Source organism: Pleurodeles waltl, chromosome 2_2 (genome assembly GCF_031143425.1).
Source record: "Pleurodeles waltl isolate 20211129_DDA chromosome 2_2, aPleWal1.hap1.20221129, whole genome shotgun sequence".
NCBI classification, from domain to species: domain Eukaryota; kingdom Metazoa; phylum Chordata; class Amphibia; order Caudata; family Salamandridae; genus Pleurodeles; species Pleurodeles waltl.
This window is the reverse complement of record NC_090439.1, coordinates 1072749034-1072774162: the sequence shown is the minus strand read 5'-3', so window position 1 is coordinate 1072774162 and position 25129 is coordinate 1072749034. Positions and strand designations below refer to the sequence as shown.

The 25129-nt window shown below is 46.5% G+C and overlaps 1 protein-coding gene across 1 annotated transcript in view; it reads right to left on the bottom strand.

Annotated features, from left to right (window-relative positions):
• DENND3 (DENN domain containing 3) overlaps window positions 1-25129 on the bottom strand; it is a 372298-nt gene that overhangs the window by 141225 nt on the left and 205944 nt on the right. Inside the window, exons 14-15 of the mRNA XM_069220830.1 lie at window positions 22943-23202; window positions 19601-19771 (exon numbers count right to left, since the gene is read on the bottom strand). Coding sequence (XP_069076931.1) covers window positions 19601-19771; window positions 22943-23202 — 431 coding nt within the window. The remainder of the gene's footprint in view (window positions 1-19600; window positions 19772-22942; window positions 23203-25129) is intronic.

Sequence of the window (25129 nt, the reverse complement as noted above, 5' to 3'; positions counted from 1 at the left end):
TGTGAGTGCGGGGACACCATTACATGCGTGCACTATACATAGGTCACTACCTAGGTATAGCGTCACAATGGTAACTCCGAACATGGCCATGTAACATGTCTAAGATCATGGAATTGTCATCCCAATACCATTCTGGTATTGGGGGGACAATTCCATGATCCCCGGGTCTCTAACATAGAACCCGGGTACTGCCAAACTGCCTTTCCGGGGTTTCCACTGCAGCTGCTACTGCTGCCAACCCCTCAGACAGGATTCTCCCCTCCTGGGGTCTAGGCAGCCCCAGCCCAGGAAGGCAGAACAAAGGATTTCCTCTGAGAGAGGGTGTTACACCCTCTCCCTTTGGAAATAGGTTTGAAGGGCTGGGGAGGAGTAGCCTCCCCCAGCCTCTGGAAATGCTTTCATGGGCACAGATGGTGCCCATATCTGCATAAGCCAGTCTACACTGGATTTAGGGATCCCCCAGCCCTGCTCTGGCGCAAAACTGGACAAAGGAAAGGGAAGTGACTACTCCCCTGACCAGTACCTCCCAGGGGAGGTGCCCAGAGCTCCTTCAGTGTGTCCCAGACCTCTGCCATCTTGGATTTAGAGGTGTTGGGGGCACACTGGACTGCTCTGAGTGGCCAGTGCCAGCAGGTGATGTCAGAGACCCCCTCTGATAGGCTCTTACCTCTCTTGGTAGCCAATCCTCCTTTCTTGGTAGCCAAACCTCCCTTTCTGGCTATTTAGGGTCTCTCCTCTGGGGAATTCTTCAGATAACGAATGCAAGAGCTCACCAGAGTTCCTCTGTACTTCCCTCTTCAACTTCTGCCAAGGATCGACCACTGACTGCTCCAGGACGCCTGCAAAACCGCAACAAAGTAGCAAGACGACTACCAGCAACATTGTAGCGCCTCATCCTGCCGGCTTTCTCGACTGTATCCTGGTGGTGCATGCTCTGGGGGCTGTCTGCCTTCACCCTGCACTGGAAGCCAAGAAGAAATCTGCCGTGGGTCAACGGAATCTTCCCCCTGCTAACGCAGGCACCAAAAGACTGCATCACCACTCCTCTGGGTCCCCTCTCATCCTGACGAGCTTGGTCCCTGGAACACAGGAACTCTATCCAACTGACCCTCACTGTCCAGTGATCCTTCAGTCCAAGTTTGGTGGAGGTAAGTCCTTGCGCCTCCCCACGCTAGACTACAAACCTGTGTACTGCGTGATTTGCAGCTGCTCCGGCTTCTGTGCACTTCTCCAAGGATTCCTTCGTGAACAGCTTAGCCTGGGTCCCCAGCACTCCGTCCTGCAGTGCTCAACCCTCTGAGTTGGACTCCGACGTCGTGGGACCCTCCTTTGTGACTCTGAGCCAGCTCCGGTTCACAAATCTTCTAAGTGCCTGCTCCGGTACTTCTGCGGGTGCTGCCTGCTTCTGTGGGGGCTCTCTGAGTTGCTGAGCGCCCCCTCTGTCTCCTCCTCCAAGGGGCGACATCCTGGTCCTTCCTGGTCCCCAGCAGCACCCAAATACCTCCACTTCGACCCTTGCAGCTAGCAAGGCTTGTTTGCGGTATTTCTGCCGTGGGACATCTTCCATCCAAAGGAGAAGTTCCTAGCTCTTTTCGTTGCTGCAGAATCTTCGGCTTCTTCCACCCAGAGGCAGCCTTCTTGCACCTTCATCTGGGGTTTCCTAGGCTCCTACCCCCCCCCGGGCACTATCGAGACTCTTGGACTTGGTCCCCTTGCCTTGCAGGTCCTCAGGTCCAGGCATCCGTCTTCAGTGCTTTGCTGGTGTTTGTGGTTCTTGCAGAATCCCCCTATCATGACTATTGTGTCCTATTGGGGTAGTAGGGGTACTTTACTCCTACTTTTCAGGGTCTTGGGGTGGGGTATCTTGGGCACCCTGTTTTCTTACAGTCCCAGCGACCCTCTACAAGCTCCCATAGGTCTGTGGTCCATTCGTGATTCGAATTCCACTTTTGGAGTATATGGTTTGTGTTGCCCCTAGACCTATGTTCACCTATTGCATCCTATTGTAATTCTACACAGTTTGTATTACTTTTCTTACTACTACTTACCTGTTTTGGGTTTGTGTACATATAACTTGTGTATATTACTTACCTTCTTACTGAGGGTACTCACTGAGATACTTGTGGCATATTGTCATAAAAATAAAGTACCTTTATTTTTAGTAACTCTGAGTATTGTGTTTTCTTATGATATTGTGCTGTATGATATAAGTGGTATAGTAGGAGCTTTGCATGTCTCCTAGTTCAGCCTAAGCTGCATTGCCATGGCTACCTTCTATCAGCCTAAGCTGCTAGAAACACCTCTATTCTACTAATAAGGGATAACTGGACCTGGCACGGGGTGTAAGTGCCACAAGGTACCCACTATAAACCAGGCCAGCCTCCTACAGTAGGGACGAAAGCACTGCTGCACTGAAGGTGTCAACCTGTGTAATCTAGCTGGCTGTCCACATACTACGGCTGGAGAGGCCTTGGGCACGCTGGGTGGGCCCTGCCTGGCCCTGGTGAGGGCTGGGCTGAGAGTAGCCTGGCTGAGGGACTGCTAAGAATGGATGTGAGGCAGATGTCATGCCAATCCCCAACAGAGTCTGACCACAGGCAGCGCAACCACCCCAGCGATCAGAGGCATCGGAAGGGGGAAGATAAACAGAGTGGAAGCCTACAGGGCCGAAGGTATCTTTATCCCTCCCAATACTATCTACATTCCTGCCTGAATGGAGGGATCTCACTCCGTGAGGAATACACTGGGGACCAGACACCAAGAACCTGGAGAAACATCCCCACAATAGGAGACATTGAGCAGGGGGGCACTGGAGCAGCCCTCATGAGGCGCCTTGCAGGCACAGCGATAAAATGGACCAGTTGCTGGGGGCTGGCAACACCACTGAGCTGCCCTGGCAGGCAAAATTGATAGGTCATCGACCTGAGCAAACTCCAGGATGACCACAGGAAGTTGACAAAGTTAAACGGCATGCAGACACTCTAGGCCAAGTCTCCCACAGGTAAAGGACTTCAGAGAACAAGTCCAGCACCTGGTGGGACAGATGGAACAGCTGGACAGACATGCAGAGGACGCGGAGAGGCCCAGCCAGCACAATAATATTCGGACTGTTGGCCTTCCAGAGGCAGCAGATGAGGCATACATGGTCTCCTACCTGGAACAATGGCTACAGTGAGCTGTGGCCCTGCAGGGGCTCTCCCAATTCTTTGCCCAGGAGTCTCCGCATAAAGTGCCCGCACCCAGTGGTGGCATGCCTTTTGCACTTCAGATATAGGGACTTGATGCTATAGAGAGCATGCATGTTTACCTGATCAAAGTCAAAAGAACCAAAGTTGTAATCTTCCTAGATTACACTATGCCAGTCTAGCAGGGTCAAAAAAAAACTTCAGTAGGCGGGAGCCCATTACGCTCTCTTGTTCCTGGCCCGATTAAAGATCATGTGGAGGAGAATGCCAGGGAGTGGCACAATGCCAGAAACAAGACTGAACCATGAACCAGGCCACCACTGCCTAGAAGAAAAAGGCAGAGGAGGCCCACGAAAGGAAGCCAGACCATGCCCACAGATACAGACAGCCATGGAGAGAGCTGAAGCCATGGATGTAGAGCCTGCCAACAATGTCTAGCTCAACGGACACGGACAGTGTCACTGGATTCTTACACTGCAGACCTAAAGTCACTCCACAAGCAGCAGATGACCTCTGATATAGCGAGGGTTTTCACCTTATTGAAGAGTAGCAGTTTGCAACAGCAGCAAGTAGCAGAACATTGGATAGCTGAAGGGAAACACCACACCCCAGAAATTACTGCTTGCTAGCCCCACTGGGTCTCAAAAGCAGAGACATTGCTCAGTTATTCCACTTACAGGGGGACTGCTGCTGGAGCAGCACTGTGGCTGACCTGGAAAATGCTAACTCCATCAGGAAACCCTGACCTCAGAATTGGTATTGAGGTTTTGAATTTATTTCACATGTTTGTGTTATATGAGTTAGGTCAGACAGCTGTTGTCAACTTGGTCTGGGGTGGTGTAGGTATGAGGTGGGAGTTTCTACATCTAAGCCTGCCTGTTACTACATCCAAGCTTGCCTAAAATGGTTGTGGTCACCTCCTGCTCAAGGTACTGTGAGGGGGAGGACTAGAGAAGAGGTTGTTGGCTGGTGCAGAGGGGAGTGGGTGAATCCTCCATGGTTGGGCAGGGTGCCACTAGATGGTAACCGTGAAGCTACACTATGATGCAGGCCCAAAAGACTAAGTACACCATTATCACCTGGATAGTCAGGGGTATGGGATCAGTGACCAAATGTTCAAAAACAGTTACTTACCTGAAGCACAGAGGCACCGATATTGCACTCCTTCAAGAAACATATTTGACAAGTGACCATATGAAAAGCTTGCAGAACAGATGGGGGGGTCAGATTTACGTGACCTCGTTCTCTAAGGGAGCCATAGTGTGGGTGCGAATGGGAGTTCTCGATGGTAACCGAATCCAGAATTGACAGGGAGGGGAGATACTAGAGAGTGAAGTGGAGAATGGGGTGCTGGATGGCCTGAGAGTGGTGAATGGCAGGATTTATGCCCCAAATACCAGCAATCCTCACAATGCTTTTCAACCCAGAGGAGTCAGTGCCGCTTCTATGGGGAGGGCTGGGGCCCTACATCTGCGTGGTGAAAATACACCTTAACATATTTGTGTCACATTTAGCTGACTCTCAGATAGTTTGCCTTGCAAGAGACTTTAGAGCATGGGTGGATCATGGAGCTAAATGATCCCTGGAGACAACGCAATCTGGGACTGCACAAATTACGTGTTCTGCTAGACACAATTTTGAGCACTCAGGAGATTATGGGGCAAGTTGACAGCATGGAGTCCCTGGGACACACGTACTCTGATGGGATTTTGGGAAACGTGTCCCCAAAATCCCATCTGGAGGCTCCAGCCTCAGTTACTAGATGAACCCATGTTTAGGGACCCACTCGTTCCCTATGTGATTACTTTCTAAACAATACTTAAACAGCGGAAAATACCAACATCGAGTGGGATGCGCCTAAAGTGGTGGTGCCGGGACACTGCATAGGACATGCAGTGGTCCAGATGTCCTTGATGGCAGAACTAGTGTAAGCAGAGAAAGATCTCACACACCTTGAGATAGATACGCAGACGAACCCACAGGCACGGGATCAGACGCAGAATGAGTGCAAAGTCCATGCAGAAATTCTGGATAAGCTTCGACTCCTAAACAGAAAGGAATGTTTTGCCCTGGCACATGTAGAGGGGGCAGAGCAGGGAGAATATTATCCTTGTTGGTGCGAGAAGAGGTGCCCCATCACACAAATTAGGACTCATATGGGAGAAATGGCTTACACCAGTGGTTCCCAATCTGTGGTCTGGGAACCCTGGGAGTCTGTTAAGCTTCCTCTGGGGGTCCATGACTGCTTAGAAAATTAGTATTAACAGATTAATAAAGTGTATATCAATAAATTGTCTATATGAACAACTGAAAATGTGTAAAACGTACTGTAAATGTCAACAAATCTGGGAGGGGGGGGGGGTGGAGTGGCCAGACGGCAAATCATCAAGACATAGCTCTGTGATCTCCCACTCGCAACTCCCCCATCTGTATTTATCTCCCATTCTACTAGCACCAGGGAGCCTTGAAGACACTCCTGGATGTGCTGGTGCCAGACTGAAGTTCAAAGCTGCTTTGGGAGCCTGAAACGTAATGAATGCTGAGGTAGGAGGCCATGCAGGGGAACTCGGCACACTGAACATGGCACCTGCCAGTGGCTGAGTGCTTGACCACATTGCAGGCCGCTGGACCTGTGGAGGCGGTAGCCAGTGAAGGGGCCCACGTGACCAGTGGCAACGTAAGTGAACCCGGGAAGGCGGTGACCAGGACTGGAGTTGCCCGAGGTCATGAGGACAGAGGCTCCAGGCACCTGCTTGCTGGAGGACAGAGCTTGAGGGGAGCACCCTGGCGATTACAGGCCCTGCCCGGAGGTGCCCTTGGTGCCTCGGCGTGAGAACGGTGTGACCATACTATTGCCACCGAGCAGAGACATTTTCCTAGAGAACTGTGAGGTGGCCCCGGTGGGGCTGGAACCAGTATAGGGAACTGTAGAATCACCCTTGAGGAGGACACTCGAGGTGAGTGACCAGGCAGCAGGCAAAACCCCCTTGCCCACTCACCTGGCATTTACAGAGAAGAGGAGCAGGGGAACGGGGCCAGCCCAACCAGAGAGCTGAAAGAGGTGCATTGGACTCTGGCCTGCGCAGCGGGCCTTCGGACAGAGGTCTTAAGGTGGGGCGGGCGCAGTGCTAGTGGGGAGGGGACCTCGGCCTTATTTCTCCCATACATGAGGAACCTACCCTCCCCTGGGAAGTACATCCAGTTAAGGCCCTTATCAGCGTGGAGCGCTGGATGCCTGGGAGGCTATGCCAATTCTTCCTATGTTTTGCAATCCCCTGTGGGTCTGCCTAGGTGTCATCACAGACTGTGAGGCTGTGGAATTTCTTTAGAATCCCTGGAACAGCTTGAGGAGTGCCACACGATCTTACTGCGTCGTGCTGCTTGCCCAGACATAAGACAAATAAGGGAGGCCCACCTGGGGCAGCCACAAACATTGGCTCCATCACCAAACCCAAGGGCGGCACTGATGGAGAAGGCCTACAAGAAGAGGGACCGGGACACCAGGTCCCTTGATATCACGTCACTGGATAAGGAGGAAAGAATGGGGCGGGAGGGCTCGCTGCCGCAGCAGGTCACTGAACCCACATCCTCCAGACCATCACAGCCTCATGGGAAGCTCTCAAAACTAAAATACACACATTGGAGGCCGATCTAAGCCTCCTGAAGGATTACCACAGTAGACTAGCCGAAAGGGTCACAATGGCGGAGTGACTAGTGGCCGATACCCCCTGAAACCTGTTGAGGAAGCAGGAGTGCCTCACTACCCTGGAAACCAAACCACACACTCGAAACTAAAGCAGAGGACAGCAAAAACAGATCCTGCTGAAAAAATATTCGAGTTAATTGGGCTTCCAGAGGGCACTGAAGGTATATAGATGGTAGCATTCTTGGAGAACTCGCTATGGGAGACAAGTAGCACCTGTAGGACTATCCTCCTTCTATGGCTTTGAAATGACCCATTGAGTGCCGTCCAGCCCACATCCACCTGGGACCTCCCGAGACCAGTGATTGCTAGGCTGCTGTATTATGAAGATCAGGACCACATCTTGTTGCAAGCCAGATACAAAGGAAGCATCCAAGTAGCCAATAGCAAAGTTATGATCTTCTGTGACTTTACAAAGGAAATTTAAAAGCAACAAGCATAATTTGTGAAAGCCAAGCAGCAGCTCTGGGTCCAAGGCCTGCAATACGCGATGCTGTTCCCAGCCAAACTACGGGTGGTCACGCCACAGTAAGTACAATTCTTTCAAACCCCGCAGGAACTGTAGGGCTGGTTGGAAGCCCCTCGGCAGGCTGGTCCGAATGGCCAGACAGATGGAACTCACCACGGCCCAGCAGGAGAAGACCAACCAAACTGCTAAGACAGAGCTCCCCATCTGATGCCGAAGTGCAAAGGGAGCAGAGACAGGCACTGGAATCCATAGACAGAGACAACATCAGCCCCATGCCCTCGCCGGACCCGGACCGACCTGGGACTCAGACAGCCATGACTGACTCAGGATCCAAGACTTTGACTGAATACTTGCCTATCATCACACCACAGGTGGCAGACAAACTTTTATTAACCCTTAAGCACCGACCCCCATCATTGGAGATATGCGGAGTGGCTTGTAATAATGGAGCATCAGGGCTTATTACGGATGGACACCACGATTTACTGGGCTACCACTGGGCTTATCAATATTGGAAAACTAGATCACCAGCTGTATGAGCGAGGCTGCGGGAGCAGCGTGGGGTGCTAGCCAGACTGTCACCCCTCCTCCACGAACTGCCCAAGCATTAGAAAGGCACAAGAATACATGATTGGTGGTTTTTTGACAAGTTTGGATGAGTAGGGATGTACCAATTGTCCTGAGGAATGGGAGTTGGGATGTTTATGTTTTAGTTGAAAGGAGAATTTTTATGCTATGAGCCTGTTGCAGCTACCCGCACATCACACACCTCACTCTCAAAGATTAACACCTTGGAATACTAACATGGAATATTAGAGGGATTAATTTGATGACCAAATGCCATGAACTCTTCTCACATCTCACTAAGTGGGGGATCCAGATTCCCCTCCTTTGAGAGACCCCCGGACGCTAAAGAGGGACTAGCTATGACATGCAGGTGGAGAGGTCAACTTTATCACACAACTTACTCGGCATATGCAAGGGGAGCCCTCATATGTATTAAACCCGGGGTCCCATTCCAGCACTCTAGATCCATCATTGACCCAATGTGCCATTATGTAATAATCACTGGGAGGCTGGATGGGCGGGAAGTCACAATGGGAAGTAATTACAGCCCCAATACTGATCAATCAGGGTTCCCGACTACCCTATCAAGTCACTTAGCGGGGTTGGTTATCCTGGGAGGGGACTTCAACTGTATCTTGAACACTGCATTAGACAGATCTCACACCCCCACTGCGAGAATCACCAGTAAACTGAAGTGGCAGAGCTTTTTCAGTGTGACATCGGGAATGGGAACTTATTGATTCATGGAGGGCCCACCACCTGAGAGAAAGATTTCTCCTCGCCACTACATGACTTACACGCATAGATGTACATGAGTGAATACAATTGACCGAATATCTTACCAGAACTATATCAGACCATAACCTCCTACTCATGGGCCTTAGATGGACCAGACCTGACCTCCCATACCCAAGTGGAAATAAAGACCTGAATTTTTGGAAGACCATGTCTTCCATGATTCCATTGGCTCTGCCATAGCGTCTTATTTTGAGAATGAGGGATCCACGACCTCGCAGTTAATGGAGTGTGAAGCCTTTAAGGCTCGCTCTCTGGACTCTGAACCAGCAAAAATCTAGTTTATTTCCTACGGCAGCCGGCAGGGTGATTCCCCCCACCATGGCATTGGCACTTTGCAGTGGGAACCACGTCACACCTCCTACTTCTTTGTCACTCTTCAACTGCGGATCCCTAGAGCGTTCTTTAAAGAGTTGAACTCCTTGATCACAGGCTTCGTATGGGCCTCGGGTCGACAGCACTTCAAAGACCCATAACGGATGGCGGCATGGCCAGCCCTGATTTTGAGTCCTACTATTTGGCGGGCCAACTACAAAGGCTGACTCAGTGGATAGCAAACTGTACAACACTGAGCAGAGAGGTGGCCCCCCCGTGTACTTCGGAACTCCTGGCCAGGATGCTCCTCTGTCTCAATCTCCCTTACACCTCCAGCTCTGTGGAACTGACCCTGCTGCACTGCTGCTGGCTGCGGTGTCTCCTGCGGTCTGGTCAATCGATAACCTATTTCCCCGAGATCCTGTTGCAGTTCTTAGCAGAGCTACCCTATGGAGGGAACTGGAGGGGAGGAGCCCTTATTGTACTACTCTTGGGAACAGAGGTACGGCTTAAGAGAAAGCTGAAGCTACTTGCAATGGCGCTGTAATGCTGGAGAGGGGAGAATAAGTGCCAGGAGGGGGGAATAAGGTCGGGGGGGCAGAGAGACTGTTGTATGACCTGGCAATACCACTGGTCGGGCTTCTCATGGCGGGGGAGTTTGGGGAGGAGACGCTACCTCATAGCACGCCGAATGGGGGTCTGGTCAGAGGCAGACTTGACAACATTGGGGCACTGCTATGAAGAGGGAACTCTCAGGTGTTAGATGCCTCAGTAGAGGACTGTCAACTACAAGGCACACAATTTGCTGGTGTACTGAGTGCTCACTAAGGCACTACGAGAACCCAGATAGAGAACCTCCTGCCCATGACTTACTTCAAAGAATTTTGACATTTGAAAGTGGCCAACACTTCGAGTCATGGCTGTACCGCACGATGATGGCCATGAATGGGAATGGGTTCCCTGACGCCAAGGCCAGATGGGAGTTGATTGTGGGGGAAACAATTTGTAGATAAAGAGTGAGAACAGACTTTGCAATACACCAAAAAGGTATCAATCAATCAGTTTTTATAGAGAGCAACTACTCACGAGTGAGGGTCTCAAGGCGCTGGTGGGACGGACTGAGCCTCATTCGAAGAGCCACGTCTTAAGGTTCTTCCAGAAGATGGCGAGCAGCGAGTATTGAGAAAAACCAATTTTCAGTTTACATACTTCCACTATCCCTGCTCTAACTACCATACGCCACACCAGGTGAACTGTACTATAAACGATGGACTGCCGCAGGATGCCATCCTGATGAGGACTTTGGCGACAATGTGTGTGAAGTTGCCCACTGATTGTCCTCTTTTGGAAAATGGTGGCAACCGATCTGGAATGTAACCTGACCCGGAAAGATGGCAGAGATCTGTCTGCCTGACAGTAGGCTCTAAATGTGGGCAATATATTTCTAGACCTAGTGCTGTGGGTGACTCATAGGGACATAGCAAAGCATTGGAAATCTGCAGAGGGCCACAATACAGCAGATGGGATTTGGAGGTAGTGGTGTGGGCAGGGGTGGAGGAGGTTGCACTGCACTTAAAAGTCTATAGAGGGAGCTGCAGAAACCCACTGGCAGATCTGTGACAGGAGGTAGTAACTAGCTTTGAAACTGGGGACAGAGGAGCCATGAGCAACCTGGAACATGAGGATGGTGGCGGCTGATTGGAATTGAGGTGATGGGCACTGCACAGGCCGCAAAGCCACGGAACGGACAGAGGGGGGACATTTCCCACACCCACATGAAGTAGTAATACACTATTCTTGTTACCTCTTTGGACCCATTACCACAACCGAAATAACTGGGAACTGGAATAAGCTTAGGAAGTTTACATGTTTCTGTTACTGTTTACATTGCTGATGTACACAGGAGATCCTTGAGAATAGAAAATTGAGGCGATTTTGTAATGTGAAAAGGATTCTAATGGCACTCCAATGCTATATAAAGTTACTACTGTACAAAGGAAATTAAAAAAAATGTTTAACGTCATCTTCAAACTCTAAGTGTAGCTACTTAAAAAAAAAATTACAAAAAAAAATGGAACTCTTGGGGACTTCAAATGTGATTGTCTTTTATGTTCTAGAGGTGCCCATGAAAACAAATTGGTGTCGGCTGGAAAGGTGGGAGGAGAACAAGTGAAAGATATTGCTGGTAAATCCCACTGGAAGCTCTATGGTGCATTGGAGGTGGGATGGTCACCTGCCAAAGAAAGCAAAGAGGTCCAGCAATATCAGGAGGCAGAGGGCATCTTCATCTTTCATCAAAAAAGCATTATCTGCAATAAGTAAAGACACTGCTGCTGCATGATCTGAAGCCAGACTGGAAGTCATGCAGGAGATGGAGTCAGGTCCATGAACGCAAGACAATAGGAAGTCTTAATGCCTCACTAGTCTTCAGACCACCTCATCGGCTTCCGTAAGCAACTAAGCCTTGCCCTTCATGTAAAAAAATGCCCTCTTGAACATTCTTTACAACGAATGCTTATGCACCAATAACCAGAGTTTTACAGAGTTGGACATCTTAGCATCTTCCATAATAATGGGAGATCACGCCCAAGGAAAACACTGTTATTGTGTTTCCGGTTCACACAAGAGAAGCCTTGCTGTCATGCTGGTGATATAATTCAGTTTCAGTGATTAGGAAGCAAGTCCAGAATGATTTCAATGTCAGAGGAACTTGATGGTGAGTAGGAGTTAGCCCAGGATTACTGGTAGAAGCTTTGCTGTGCACATTTTGAATCTTCTCCCGTCAAAGCATTCCTTTTAGCAAACCGACCAGATGTACAAGTAACTTACCTTCGGTAACAAAATATCTGGTAGAGACATATTCTAGTTGTAGATTCCTTACCGCCCACCCATCCTCCCTGCTTGCGAACTGATTTCTAGGGACAGGGGTACCCTCTTTCAGGTCCTTAGCTCTGGCGCACCAATCTCAGTGTTCTTAGCGGCTCCGCGTTCTGGCGTGGAAAGTCTGGCGTTAAAAGAAACTGATGTCACTGCGTGAGGGCGGCATCTATGTACTACTCCAAACGTCATCACGGCGACCACGATGCCTGTGGAGTCAACCGACACCACCTAGCGACGCGCAAGGGTATTGCTCGCAGAAAAATCTCCGGATCCAGTCTGACGCCTGGGGGCAAATTCTAAGGTAAGGAATCTGCAACTAGAATATGTCACTACCAGATATTTCTTTACCGAAGGGTCCAGAAGGTGGAGTCTCTCCTCTTTATGGGAAGGATGTGGGGGTGCGTAGAAGGTAGGCAAAGTGATGGACTGGCCTACATGAAATGGTGTAACCACCTTAGGAAGGTAGGAAGCTCTAGTGCGTAACACCACTTTGTCAGGGTGTACAGACAAGTATGGAGGCTTTGAAGAAAGGGCCTGAAGCTCACTCACACTGCGAGCGGAGGTGATAGCGATGAGAAAGACAGTTTTGAATGTGAGGAGCCGCAAGGGACAATTATGCCTTGGCTCAAAGGGGGTACACATCAAATAAGTAAGTACAAGATTAAGATACCACTGAGGCATGATGAAGGGAGTGGGAGGAAATAAGTGGGTGAGCCCTTTTAATAACCTACTCACAATAGGAGATTTAAAGAGTGAGGGCTGATCAGGAAGCCTAAGAAAGGCGGAAATGGGAGACAAATACCCTTTAAGGGTGCCCAATGCAAAGCCCTGCTGGGCTAAAGAAATAATGAACAGAAAAACCTCTGAAAGAGGGGAAGAAAGGGGGTCAACAGATTTGTTGGTACACCATGCCACAAAGTTATTCTGCAGGCGTATACAGGTTTAGTCGATGGACGCCTGGCTGCCAAGATAACATTACAGACTTCGGGTGGAAGAGCAAATGCCGTCAACTGTTGCTGCTCAATCTCCATGCATGAAGGCGGAGGCCGGACAGGTTCGGGTGGAGAACCGTCCCCTGCTGCTGCGACAGAAGATCCGCCCGAAGAGGCAGTCTGAGTGGAGGATCGATGGACATGCTCAATAGCTCTTGATACCACACTCGTCGAGCCCAGTCCGGAGCCACCAAGATAACTTGGGCCCGGTCGTGCTTGATTTTCTCGAGAACTCTGGGCAGAAGAGGGATAGGCAGGGAGGCGTAAAGGAGGCCGGAGCTCCACTCGAGACGAAAAGCGTCTGCGAGCGAGTGCCGCCTTGGAAACTACAACGCACAAAATAGCTGACATTGCACGTTCTCTGCGGAGGCGAACAGATCTAATCAAGGCTCTCCTCACTTGAGAAAGAGACCTTGAACCACCTCCGGATGGAGACGCCATTCGAAATAGGCAGTGCGTCAGTGGCTGAGTTCATCTGCTCTGGCGTTGAGAGCCCACCAGATGTTGAACCATCAGGGTAATGCCATGATGTTCCAGCCATGTCCAGAGGCGTAGTGCCTCCTGACAAAGGGTCCAGGACCCTACCCCACCTTGTTTAATGGAGTACCACATGGTAGTAGTGTTGTCCATGAAAACCTGCACCACTTTCCCTTTGAGAGGGGGAAGGAATGCTTTCAACGCAAGCCTGATCGCCCAGAGCTCCAGCATAATTATGTGGAGTCCCGACTCCGCCGGAGACCAGAGGCCTCTGATCTCTGCCTCTCCCATGTGGCCACCCCACCCCAGAAGTGACGCATCTGTCACTATAGAGAGATCTGGTTGGGGAAGGGAGAGGGATCTGCTGTTGACCCAATCAGGATTTGAAAGCCACCACTGCAGGCAAAATTAGATAATTCTAATGCTCTATTTTGTGGTATTGTGTCCGAGCAGTAGGCTTATCAGAGGGTAGTGTTAAGCATTTGTTGTACACACACAGGCAATAAATGAGGAACACATGCTCAAAGACTTACTCCAGGCCAACAGGTTTTTATATAGAAAAATATATTTTCTTAGTTTATTTTAAGAAACACAGGCTGTAAGGCCTGCTAGAGGGGTGACCTACCTATGCCACAGGCAGTGTGAGGTTGGCATGGCACTCTGAGGGGAGTGCCATGTCGACTTAGTCATTTTCTCCCCACCAGCACAAACAAGCTGTGAGGCAGTGTGAATGTGCTGAGTGAGGGGTCCCTAGGGTGGCATAAGTGTACGTGCGATTCTAATCCCCAAATAGCGAAAATGCAAGTTCTCCCAACGGAGTCCCGCAGCAAGGAGTTGTTCGGGGGGGATGGAGGCCAGAACCAGTGAGGGCATATGTTCTGCGAGGCACATGGCAAGGGCCTTGCAAAGGATTTTTTTTTCCCCAGAGTTAATCATTGTGAGGGGTCTGTAGGCTAACAGATTAGTTATATCTCCGCCTGGTTTATTAAGCATACTTTGTTCCCCTTCCCTCATTGACTAAGACAACCTGCCCAGCTTGTACGCCTCTTGCAAGACTTCCAATAGTTGTGGTGCCAATGTCTCAGAAAAGACCTGATAATATTCAGGTGGGAAGCCGTCCCCTCCCGGCGTCTTAGAGCGTGGGAGGGCCTGCAGGGCCTCCCGAATCTCCTCCAGGATCACTGGTCATCTAAATGCTCAGCAAAGGCTGAAGTTAATCTCTGCAGTCCGGCAGCCGTCAGAAAAAGGACATATCCATGCATGGTGACTCTTGGGTCCACAGTATAGACCCTTTGTAAATGCTGTTGTACGGTGTGCATTATACCCACCCTGGACATGATTTTAACTCCGTCTAGGTTGATCAGGCAATTAATGGGCGGTAGGGATTGCTCTCTATGCAATATCCAGGATAACAGTCTGCCAGACTTGTCCCCTTCCCTATGGAGACTTTGACAATATGTTTGCAAAGTATATTTGTCTAACCAAATCCAGAATTCATCTAACCTTCTATGACTTTGAACCTTCTGCTCCTGAGTATCCGGGATAGCCAATGTAACGCTCTGCAGTGCCAGAAGGGCTACCTCCTCTTTCTGAATGTAGTTTGCAACCGTCTTTGTACACTGCATTGAAGGCCCATACATGTACCCCTCATAACTGCCTTTGATGCTTCCCATTCTGTGGACCTAGTGGAGGCGGAACTCTGTATCTCTTTACATAGGTGCTCAGTCCCTGGATACTCCAGGTAAGTATTTTGTAGTCACTACGCCTCATCTAAGTGTTGTTTTCAGGAGTCATTGCCGTCCCACCCGCTCCACCCAATGTCCGTACCCAGCTGTGATAACTAGAACAACATACACAAAACCTGTAGGAAGTTGGCTCTGTATATACTATTTCAAAGTAAGAAATAGTGTGCACAGAGTCCAAGGGTTCCCCTTAGAGGTAAGATAGTGGCAAAAAGAGATAATCCTAATGCTCTATTTTGTGGTAGTGTGGTCGAGCAGTAGGCTTATCAGAGGGTAGTGTTAAGCATTTGTTGTACACACAAAGGCAATAAATGAGGAACACACACTCAAATACAAATTCCAGGCCAACAGGATTTTATATCGAAAAATATATTTTCTTAGTTTATTTTCGGGTTTGCAATAGGAATCAATGGGGAGACACGGGGTCTCTCCAACGATGCAGGCAGGCACAGGGGGGGCTCCTCGGGGTAGCCACCACCTGGGCTAGACAGAGGGTCGCCTGGAGGTCGCTCCTGCACTGGAGTTCGGTTCCTTCAGGTCCTGGGGGCTGCGGGTGCAGTGTGTTTCCCAGGCGTCGGGTTCCTTGAAGCAGGCAGTCGCGGTCAGGGGGAGCCTCTGGATTTCCTCTGCAGGCGTTGCTGTGGGGGCTCAGGGGGGTCAACTCTGGCTACTCATGGGCTCGCAGTCACTGTTAGTTTTCCGCAGGTCGAGCGGGGGCGTCGGGTGCAGAGTGGAAAGTCTCGCGCTTCCAAACGGGAAATGTGTGGTCTTTAAAAGTTGTTTCTTTGTTGCAAAGTTGCAGGTTTGTTGAAAAGGGCCGCTGTTCTCGGGAGCTTCTTGGTTCTTTTAGATGCAGGGTAGTCCTCTGGGGCTTCAGAGGTCGCTGGACCCTGTGGGATGCATCGCTGTTGCAGTTTTTCTTGAAGTGGGGAGACAGGCCGGTAGGGCTGGGGCCAAAGCAGTTGGTGTCTCCGTCTTCTCTGCAGGGCTTCAGGTCAGCAGTACTTCATCTTCAGGTTGCAGGAATCTATCTTCCTCGGTTCTGAGAGCCCCTAAATACTCAATTTAGGGATGTGTTTAGGTCTGGGAGAATAGTAGCCAATGGCTAATAGCCCTGAGGGTGGCTACACCCTCTTTGTGCCTCCTCCCAGTGGGGAGGGGGACACACAAGCAGGCACATCCCTAATCCTATTGGGGGAATCCTCCATTCACAAGATGGAGGATTTCTAAAAGTAAGGGTCACCTCAGCTCAGGACACCTTAAGGGCTGTCCTGACTGGTGGGTGACTCCTCCTTGTTTTCCTAATTATCTCCTCCAGCCTTGCCGCCAAAAGTGGGGCAGTGGCCGGAGGGGCGGGCATCTCCATCAGCTGGGATGCCCTGTGGCGCTGTAGCAAAGGGGGTGAGCCTTTGAGGCTCACCTTCAGGTGTTACAGTTCCTGCAGGGGGAAGTGAGAAGCACCTCCACCCAGTACAGGCTTTGTTCCTGGCCACAGAGTGACAAAGGCACTCTTCCCCATGTGGCCAGCAACATGTCTGGTGTGTGGCAGGCTGGCAGAAACTAGTCAGCCTACACTGGAAGTCAGGTATGTTTTCAGGGGGCATCTCTAAGATGCCTTCTGGGTGTATGTTACAATAAATTGCACACTGTCATCAGTGTGCATTTATTGTGCTGAGAAGTTTGATACCAAACCTCCCAGTTTTCAGTGTAGCCATTATGGTGCTGTGGAGTTCGTGTTTGACAGACTCCCAGATCATATACTCTTATGGCTAGCCTGCACTTACAATGTCTAAGGTTTTGCTTAGACACTGTAGAATATCTGTGAACTTCCGGTGTGGATTCTGAAACCAGTCTGTCACATGATGAACAATATGTCCTTTCAGCAATGGCGCAATGGGGGCTGTAAGCTGCTGGGTGACTTATACCAAAATGAAGGGTTCCTCTCCTTCGAGGAAGCTCGGGATAACTTTTCCCTGGGTCGGGGCCAATTCCTGCAATATACAGGACTGGCAATCGTGGCACATGAGACGTTGTTAACTTTTCCTGCTTCGCCAAAAGCAACACATACACTGGGGGTCCTCTTTACCTGTGGCACAGGCAGTCACCTGATCTTACTGTATAAAGCCATGCGCTCAGATGGTGCTGGTCCACCACCGCAGGCCCGAGTGGCTTGGGACCAGGACTCCTCTACCCCATTATCAAAAGGTGACTGGGCTTGAGTAAATGCTCTTACGCATATTGTATCTTATAATGCCCATTTCAAATTAGTGCATTATAATTTCCTTCATAGGACTTATTTTACCCCTAGAGGGTTGCAGATGATCTCTACTGGCCATTCTGATACTTGTCCCACGTGTGGAAGTGGGACGGTGGATTTCCTAGATCTGGCTTTGCACTGTAGGACTGTATGGGACTACTGGGCGCAAGTGATCACTGAAATACAGCGGGTGGTGGGACTGAAGTTTGCTCAGGCACCCTAGAGTTGCCTCCTTGGCAGCAGTCCTTGTCCAAAGGGTAGAAAGATGGAGTATAAGTTTCTACATTTATCATTGGTGTTAGCTAAGCAGAGGGTTGCTGCAAGGGCCCTGACAATGCCCGCTGGAGAGCAGATGTTTTGGAATGGGCTGTAGCAGAAGAGATGCATATGAAAATAAATCGGCATGATGACAAAGCATCTGAGGGCATAGTTGACTGGAAGGAAATATGTCTTTTCGGATCCAGACTCAACCCTAACCTCTTAAGAAAGTGAGGATGAAGACCCAGGGGTATCTGTAGGGGAGGTGGCGGGGATGTAAAACATTGAGACACAGAGACGTCTTATTACTAAGACGAGGAGTAAGGTATACTGCTGTAAATCCAAATGTTGAGTCCAAGACTGGTTGAGGGAGGAAATGGGCTTTAAAACGTTGCAATGCTGTCTTCTGTTGTTCATGAGTACCGCCAGTGCTCACCTGTCTCCTTATCCATGTGATACCGTATGGCGCAGCTGTATGTTATTGGTAAAATACAAATAAAATATATTTAAAATAAATACTATTCGAGGCATTTCGTACCCAAAATTAGCATTATTAAATGTAATAATGTAACCCAGTGTTTATCAATGGAACAGCCAGCCTTGCTACACTCAAAATAGCTTTTGGGCTTTTTTTGCTGTAAGGACATGTTTAACATTATATCCATGCCCTACATTTAAGTACCGTCCACCCTGCCTTATATGCAGTAAACTCCTACAAAGGAGAGACTTAAAATATTCTGAAGGAAGGTTCTGACTTGTCAAAAGGGATTATTTTGACAGGCTGACTTTGTAGTTTTCAATTGCAACAGACAGACTACACATGGAAGGCCTGCATTCATGTATGCACTGTTGTGGGTGGCACAATGGGTCCTGCAGTCCACTATTAATATTCAACTTATAGACCCCTGGGCCTTACACTAGAGCCTTACAGGAAAGTTAAAGATGGCAAGCTTGGGTATGCCAATTTCACCATGATAAGAGGGGAAGCATGGGCATTTTATCACCGATTAGTGGGGGGAAAGTGCAAAGAACCCTACAGTCAGCAAAATATAGGATCCAGCAATAGCTGAATAAAACAGGGTGTGCATTAATGAAAGGCAAATTCCTACAATATCAACTTTCCTTGATAAATGAGAGGTACAGAAATGAAACAGGCACTGACCATTACTGGGATTCATACTCAAATCTGTGCCAATGGCAAACAGGCATAATATTCTAACCATAATCCTATAGAGATTTCATTATGCTGATGGTAAAACTCAAAAACAGCTTGAAAGATTCACGAATACCTAAATCTCAATCCACGTTGGAACCTCTTGCTATTTTTTAACGTTTATTTTTCCCCAGCATAACTAGGACACAAATTAGATATTCAAGGAAGACAAGGGCTGAGAAATGACTCAAAAAATCCTAAACAGATTGCCGACCCAGTCCAGTCATACAATGGCAATCTCAGTCAAATGCATAACTCAGAGTAATCAAATTCTTTTAGAATCCCAATTCCAAGCAATATAATTATTTCAGAACCTAGCCACACAGGCTTCCTCTGATAAAATCTGAAGATAAGTTCTTAAAAATGTATAAAAATATGCAGTGCCCTGATTGCAATAGGCAAGTCCAACATTACGATTCATATAGCAAGCAAATAAAATGTTCCTTTACATTTTAGTAAATATTGGTATAGTTATAGAGACAAGCATGGAATAAAACAGAACAGAATACTGTTTACCAATACACAGTACTGAGTATGTCTCGATTTGCTGTTCATTATTAATTAATCTTCAAGTATGCAATATAGCTTGCACTAGCTGCAAAGAGCAGCACAAAGATTTATTCATAATATTTTCACTGCTGCAGGAGCATTTTAAACACATGGGGCGTTCTTATATTATTATAGGTGATGGTGGACCAGACTACAGTCCAGTAAGTAATGAAGTAATGAAGTAATGAAAATACTGACCTTGTAGTCATCAGCCATTTTCCTGCCAGCCACCATCTCTTTTACCATCAGGTGCCACAGATCACATTCACTTTTTAAGTTTGCTTCAAATATTTCCTTTCTTGACACAGTTTTAATTTTTAAGGTAGGGATGCGGAGCAGTAAGAAAGCCACTGTAGTGCATTTCACATCCTGCAGTCAAAACACAAAAAGAACCTTTGCATGTGATGAAAAAGATGCATGCCTAGATGGTGGACTCCTTTGCAGACCATAGATGGTTTCATATATAGGATATGATAACGTATGTAGCATATACCTATGCAGAACATTTGAAAAATCTAGTTTCACACATGTATTTATTTACAATTTTCATAAAGCACTATCTGATGGTCGTACGCTGCTTCAAATCAAATCACTCATTAACTCGTTACTATTTAAAATGCAAAGATAGCTGTGGATCAACAAATTGCTGCACACTGATCGGCATTGGGAGACAATTTAAGTCTCCATGTTAGGAACATATGTACTGGGAGCTGGGATGCTCCTTATCAATGGTATGGAAGATATTCCTTGAAGACTGTTAGCTTGACCTTGGTTCTGAACTGTAGGATGGATTGTGTACGACCAGCATTGCTAGATTCTAGTTTCTTAATTTGTAGTCTCTAGGATCTTAATTTGTAGCTTCACAAAAGCTACAACACAATATTGTTGATTTTGAGAAACATCCTCTCTGCACATGGAGTTTGGACTCTCCCACAGCACAACAATCAACCCAGAGTCCAAGCTAAGGCAAGTGAGGGTAGTGAAAGGATGCAGATAAGCAGACCCATGCACTGTTCGCAGAATGCAGGATTAATCCTTGCTTCAAGTACTACTTATCCCCACACTGTTGCATCTTACAGTGTAGGAGAGAGAATAAAGGGGGTGAAATTGCCTTTATAATGGGAAAACAGCGCAAACAGTTTTAAAAAAAATATTATTCAATGGAAAGAGTAGAACTGAAAGATGAAGAATATAATGAGTCACAAATCTTGGAAAGACAACTGACAACACTTTGTAAACTGTATGTGTAACAAATGGTTAGCACAGATGTCCAGATGTTTATGTCTACAATGCTTTCAATGATAAAGCCCATAGAATGTCTGTCTAACCATGCTTGTGACTGTTGCTCTAATCCTAACCTTTCTGCACACCCCTTCATTCTAGAGTAGCATCATATGAGCAGAACAGGGCAGACAAAGGGCCACCTAACCAAGAGCTTTAGCAAGGATGCCTGAAGGAGATAGAACAGACTAGGTCAGAGCTTCAGGTTTCAAAGCTTGGAACACCAATCAGAGACAATGGATATTGGGGATTTATTTTGAGAGTCCAGTCAAGACTAGTTGCAAGACAACAGTCAAGATCAGCAGGCAAGGGTCCAGGGCTCCACTCTATCCCACTAGATCAAACAAAATATCACTGTGCACCAAGCTTCATGCAAAGATAGAATACAACAAAAGAGCTTAATAGTCTAGTTAGTGTCACCTGGCGCCCAGGGTACTGGAACTGACCAGGTTCTCTTAGCGTGTTTTAGTATGTTTGAACCAGAGGTAGCGTTATTCACCATTTTTCTCCAAGTCACTCAAATACATTAAGAAAGTACTGGAGACTGCAGAAGAGTGCCCTGTGACTACTAACAAATGAACAGCTCATGCTCAGAGACTTGGACCCACACACATATTAGGGCAGTGCTGATGCAATTCCAAATTAGAGTTGGAGACTTTGTTGGGCTTCTTAGGCTTGGCTGTTCTAATTGCTGCAGTAGAACACAAACTGGGTTGGAGCTTCAAAGAGCAACTGAAACACTCTTGTCCATAATAAAGGACTACCCAGTAAAAGTGGTTTATGGAGAACTTTAGTGTGATCTGCAACAGAGTTTGACCCATCATGGAGCTTGAGATAAAGTCTGGCATGTTTAGACTGGGACAGTCAACCGAGTAAAATCTCTGGTGGAATAACCCTATGTTTGTTTCACAACATGAGAAACATTTTTACAGCATCAGCTTTTATAAACAGAATAATGGTGCCAGAAGCATTCAGACTTACAATCAGCCAGCAAACTGGGTATCATCATTCTTACCTCAGTAATAATGCTAGGGAAATTCTAGATCTATAACTTTTAAAGATATCACTCTATTCCATACAGAACATTCAAAGATGTTTTAACATACAGCTTAGGTAAAGAGAGGATGAAGCTGACCAAATTAATACAAACTAAGCTCTAGTCCATACTAATAACTTTAAGACCTGGGCTTTGTGTCTGCAGAAGCTGACCCTCGAAGCAAGAGGCACTTTGGCCCACAACCCCTTCTTAAGGTAAACTGAAAAAAAATCTGAACTGTAAACAAAAGACATACATCACAATCAAGTCTTTGCTTACAGGTAAAAAAAAAAACAACTGAAACAAAGCACAGAATGTACACAGAAATGAATATTTGTTGGCAAAGAAAGAAAAATTCCATGACAGGCAACTGCTATTCGAGGACAAATCATCTGCTTATCTTGTTGTGCAGAAAAATGGAAGAAAACAAAGTTCCAAAAAGGTTTCTCACTGCTATCAGAAATGAGAAACAAATATTGTTGGTCAGCCTTTCTCAGAATAACATCAGAGAAACAGCAGATCATATTCTATGCCTGCTGAGGCAACAGAAGACGGGTAGCCCAAGAGTGCCTTTGTAGTCACTGGATATTTAAGAGACCCTTCCATGTTTCAAATGCCTCGCAAATTTACCTTATCAATTCATGTACAACAGAAGAATAATGCAATTCAAAAGTAGAGTATTAGGGTGAGATAGGAACGTTCTGCATTAATTACAAGGGCATCTGGAATTTTTTTTTTTTAGAACATAAATAGATTCAATGTGGCTAAAAGATTTAGAGATTTTGCAAGTCATATGCTACAAATGCCAATCAATTTCACTATCAAATTCAAGTTTATTTCAGGTTCTGTGCTCTAAATTCAGCAATGTAACAAATTTGAAAACAAGATATTTACAGAATAAAAGTAGACTAAAACTACTAAAAATTATATTACACCAATCATGGTAAATTAAGTCAAGTAATATTTTACGTAAATGTCAAAAGATAATTCTACATACCCAACAAAGACTCAAAATGCAGACTACACAGTCACAGCTGACACAGATTAGATAGAGCATCAGAAGACTCGCAAATCTACTACAGAAAATTCTACAGAGACAATGTAAGCATACACCAACACTACATGTGATTAAAGGGTAGGACAAAAGACGAAGTGCTATATAATGCAGCATAATGTATTTAGATTTCAGCAAGAGTAATACATTTGTAAACAAGATCAATTACCTCTATATTTCGAAATGTGGATATTTCAAAATAGCCAGGTCTTCCTTCAGTGAGCAGAAACAAGCGTTTTTGAGTCATCGCTATTTTTCCAACACCATAATTTGTTTTAACCGAACTTGACACCTTGTAGACGCATTCGGTTTTATCCAGATGGTCAAGTACCACTGAAGGCAGGTCGACATCCTGTGCTTCTGCTTCGGTTTCCTTCCAGTAGGTGTAGAAATGCCTGAATGTTTCTGGATCTATTTGCTTCTGATGTCCTTCATTCAGGGGAGAAAGTATGTGGCTAAATATTATATTTATAGTACATACTTCAATACATTTTGAGTGCAATATCACAATATTTACCAACATACAATGCCCTTGCGGTAGGCTTAAAATGTCCACTTTCATTATAAATGATAGAATTTTAACTTGCCATACCGAGTACTTCCCACTATCCGACTACAGCAGGTTGCTTGCTAAAAGACCTTAGCATAATGTTGTCAACACTCTCTCTCCACCCAAGCAATCTGATAGCAATGCAGGGTATTCTCTGGGAGCTAGGTCCCATACAATTCTGTTGGCCTCTAGGTCTCATCCAGCCACAATGAGCCTTTCTTCCTGGAAACGAACAGTATCTCTGCCTCTTGCTAATCACATTTACTGTGCCAGTATATTTTGAAGGTCACTGGTGCCACCGGAACTGGAGAAGGGACAGTATTGAAGTGTTTTAGTCTAATTTTATGGGGGAAATTGGACTTAGTCTTGAAATAGATACAGATCAAAACATTTAAAGAGAACATTTTGGTTTAAAATTGTTTGGTCAAGAAAGTGACTTTACATCTTGTTTTCTTATTTATTCATTTCACTGCCATGACCTGTGCATTATTTGACAATACCATAACTGGTCCAATTCACAGTTCTAACCAGTGCTTAATTTGTAAAACAATAAATGTTGGTGCACAAACCTTTTGCTCTGAAACTGCCACCGGTGCTACAGAAGACCGAATACCAAGACTGCACAGTCTCAACTCTCCCTCATGCATCTTTAATCCACCACCAGACACTCTTCCTCTCAAACTCACTTCTGCATGTCATGCCCGTTTTCTCCCTTTGTTACACTTTTTCCATTTTTCTCTTCCTCCTTTTGTGTTTTTCTTTCTTGTGTTCTTGTTCAAAGTCTGATTAGTAATAATAAGTGGCGTACCCCAAAATAAGTGCCAGTGGGCTCCACCTGCAACCACCGGCTCCAGTCACAGCAAACTTGGGTGCCAGTGTTCAAGGGTAATAGGAAGTTCTAATTTGAAAAACAATCCCCTAAATGTTTTTCGAACTAAAATTAACTGCGGATATGTTTCACTTTTAACTTAGACCATTTTATCTACTACTTTGACATGTCTATGGCCGCAAAAGAACAAAATTATGAGGTGTGTAAACCACAGCATCACTGGAATATACAGTATTTTTCATTCTAATGCATGAGAATCTGAGCTGATAGCACAGAGCACTTAATCATGTGGGCAATGGGACAGAACAGCTGTGGCCGCATGTGCATTTAAAATGATTTCATTCTTGCATTTGAATTGTTTGTACAAGGAAATTTCTCTTTAAAGACCATCAGCCTCTTGATCAGAGTCAATATATTTTCTTGAAATTGAGATCTTTTATTAGAAAGGTAAGTTATATATTGGCTTTAAAGTCTCACAGGAATTCGGAAGTTTGCCGGGGCTTCTGAGATGTTGGTGAGAGAAGAACTGATATTGATCTTAATTCTGTATATTTTGTCAAATAAAATTTAAGAGCTTGACACAATTAGCTTGTGAGTGGATGATAGAAGATTCTGTCTGAGGAGACAAACTGGATTTTATGTAGTAGAATAGAATATAGAGTGGATTTAATTTGGTGGTTTGTTGATATAGCTTGCTTTTGTGAATGTGGTAGTAGGTTTGTACTTCCTTTTCATGTTCTTCAATTTAAAAAGTAGTGCCAAGGACTTTGTTTACATTTTTTTCAATGTTTCTGATAACATGTCTTATTGTATAGAGAGTATTGGAGTACCTTAGTTATTTAGGTGCACATTTAGTTTGGAGTTGGGTTTTTGGTGATTCGGTTGTGACAAGCATGTCATAGGAAATGAAGCACATTCATTGTAATCCTGAAGTGTGATGGAACCAACAATTTTGATACGATCAAAACAAATCACAA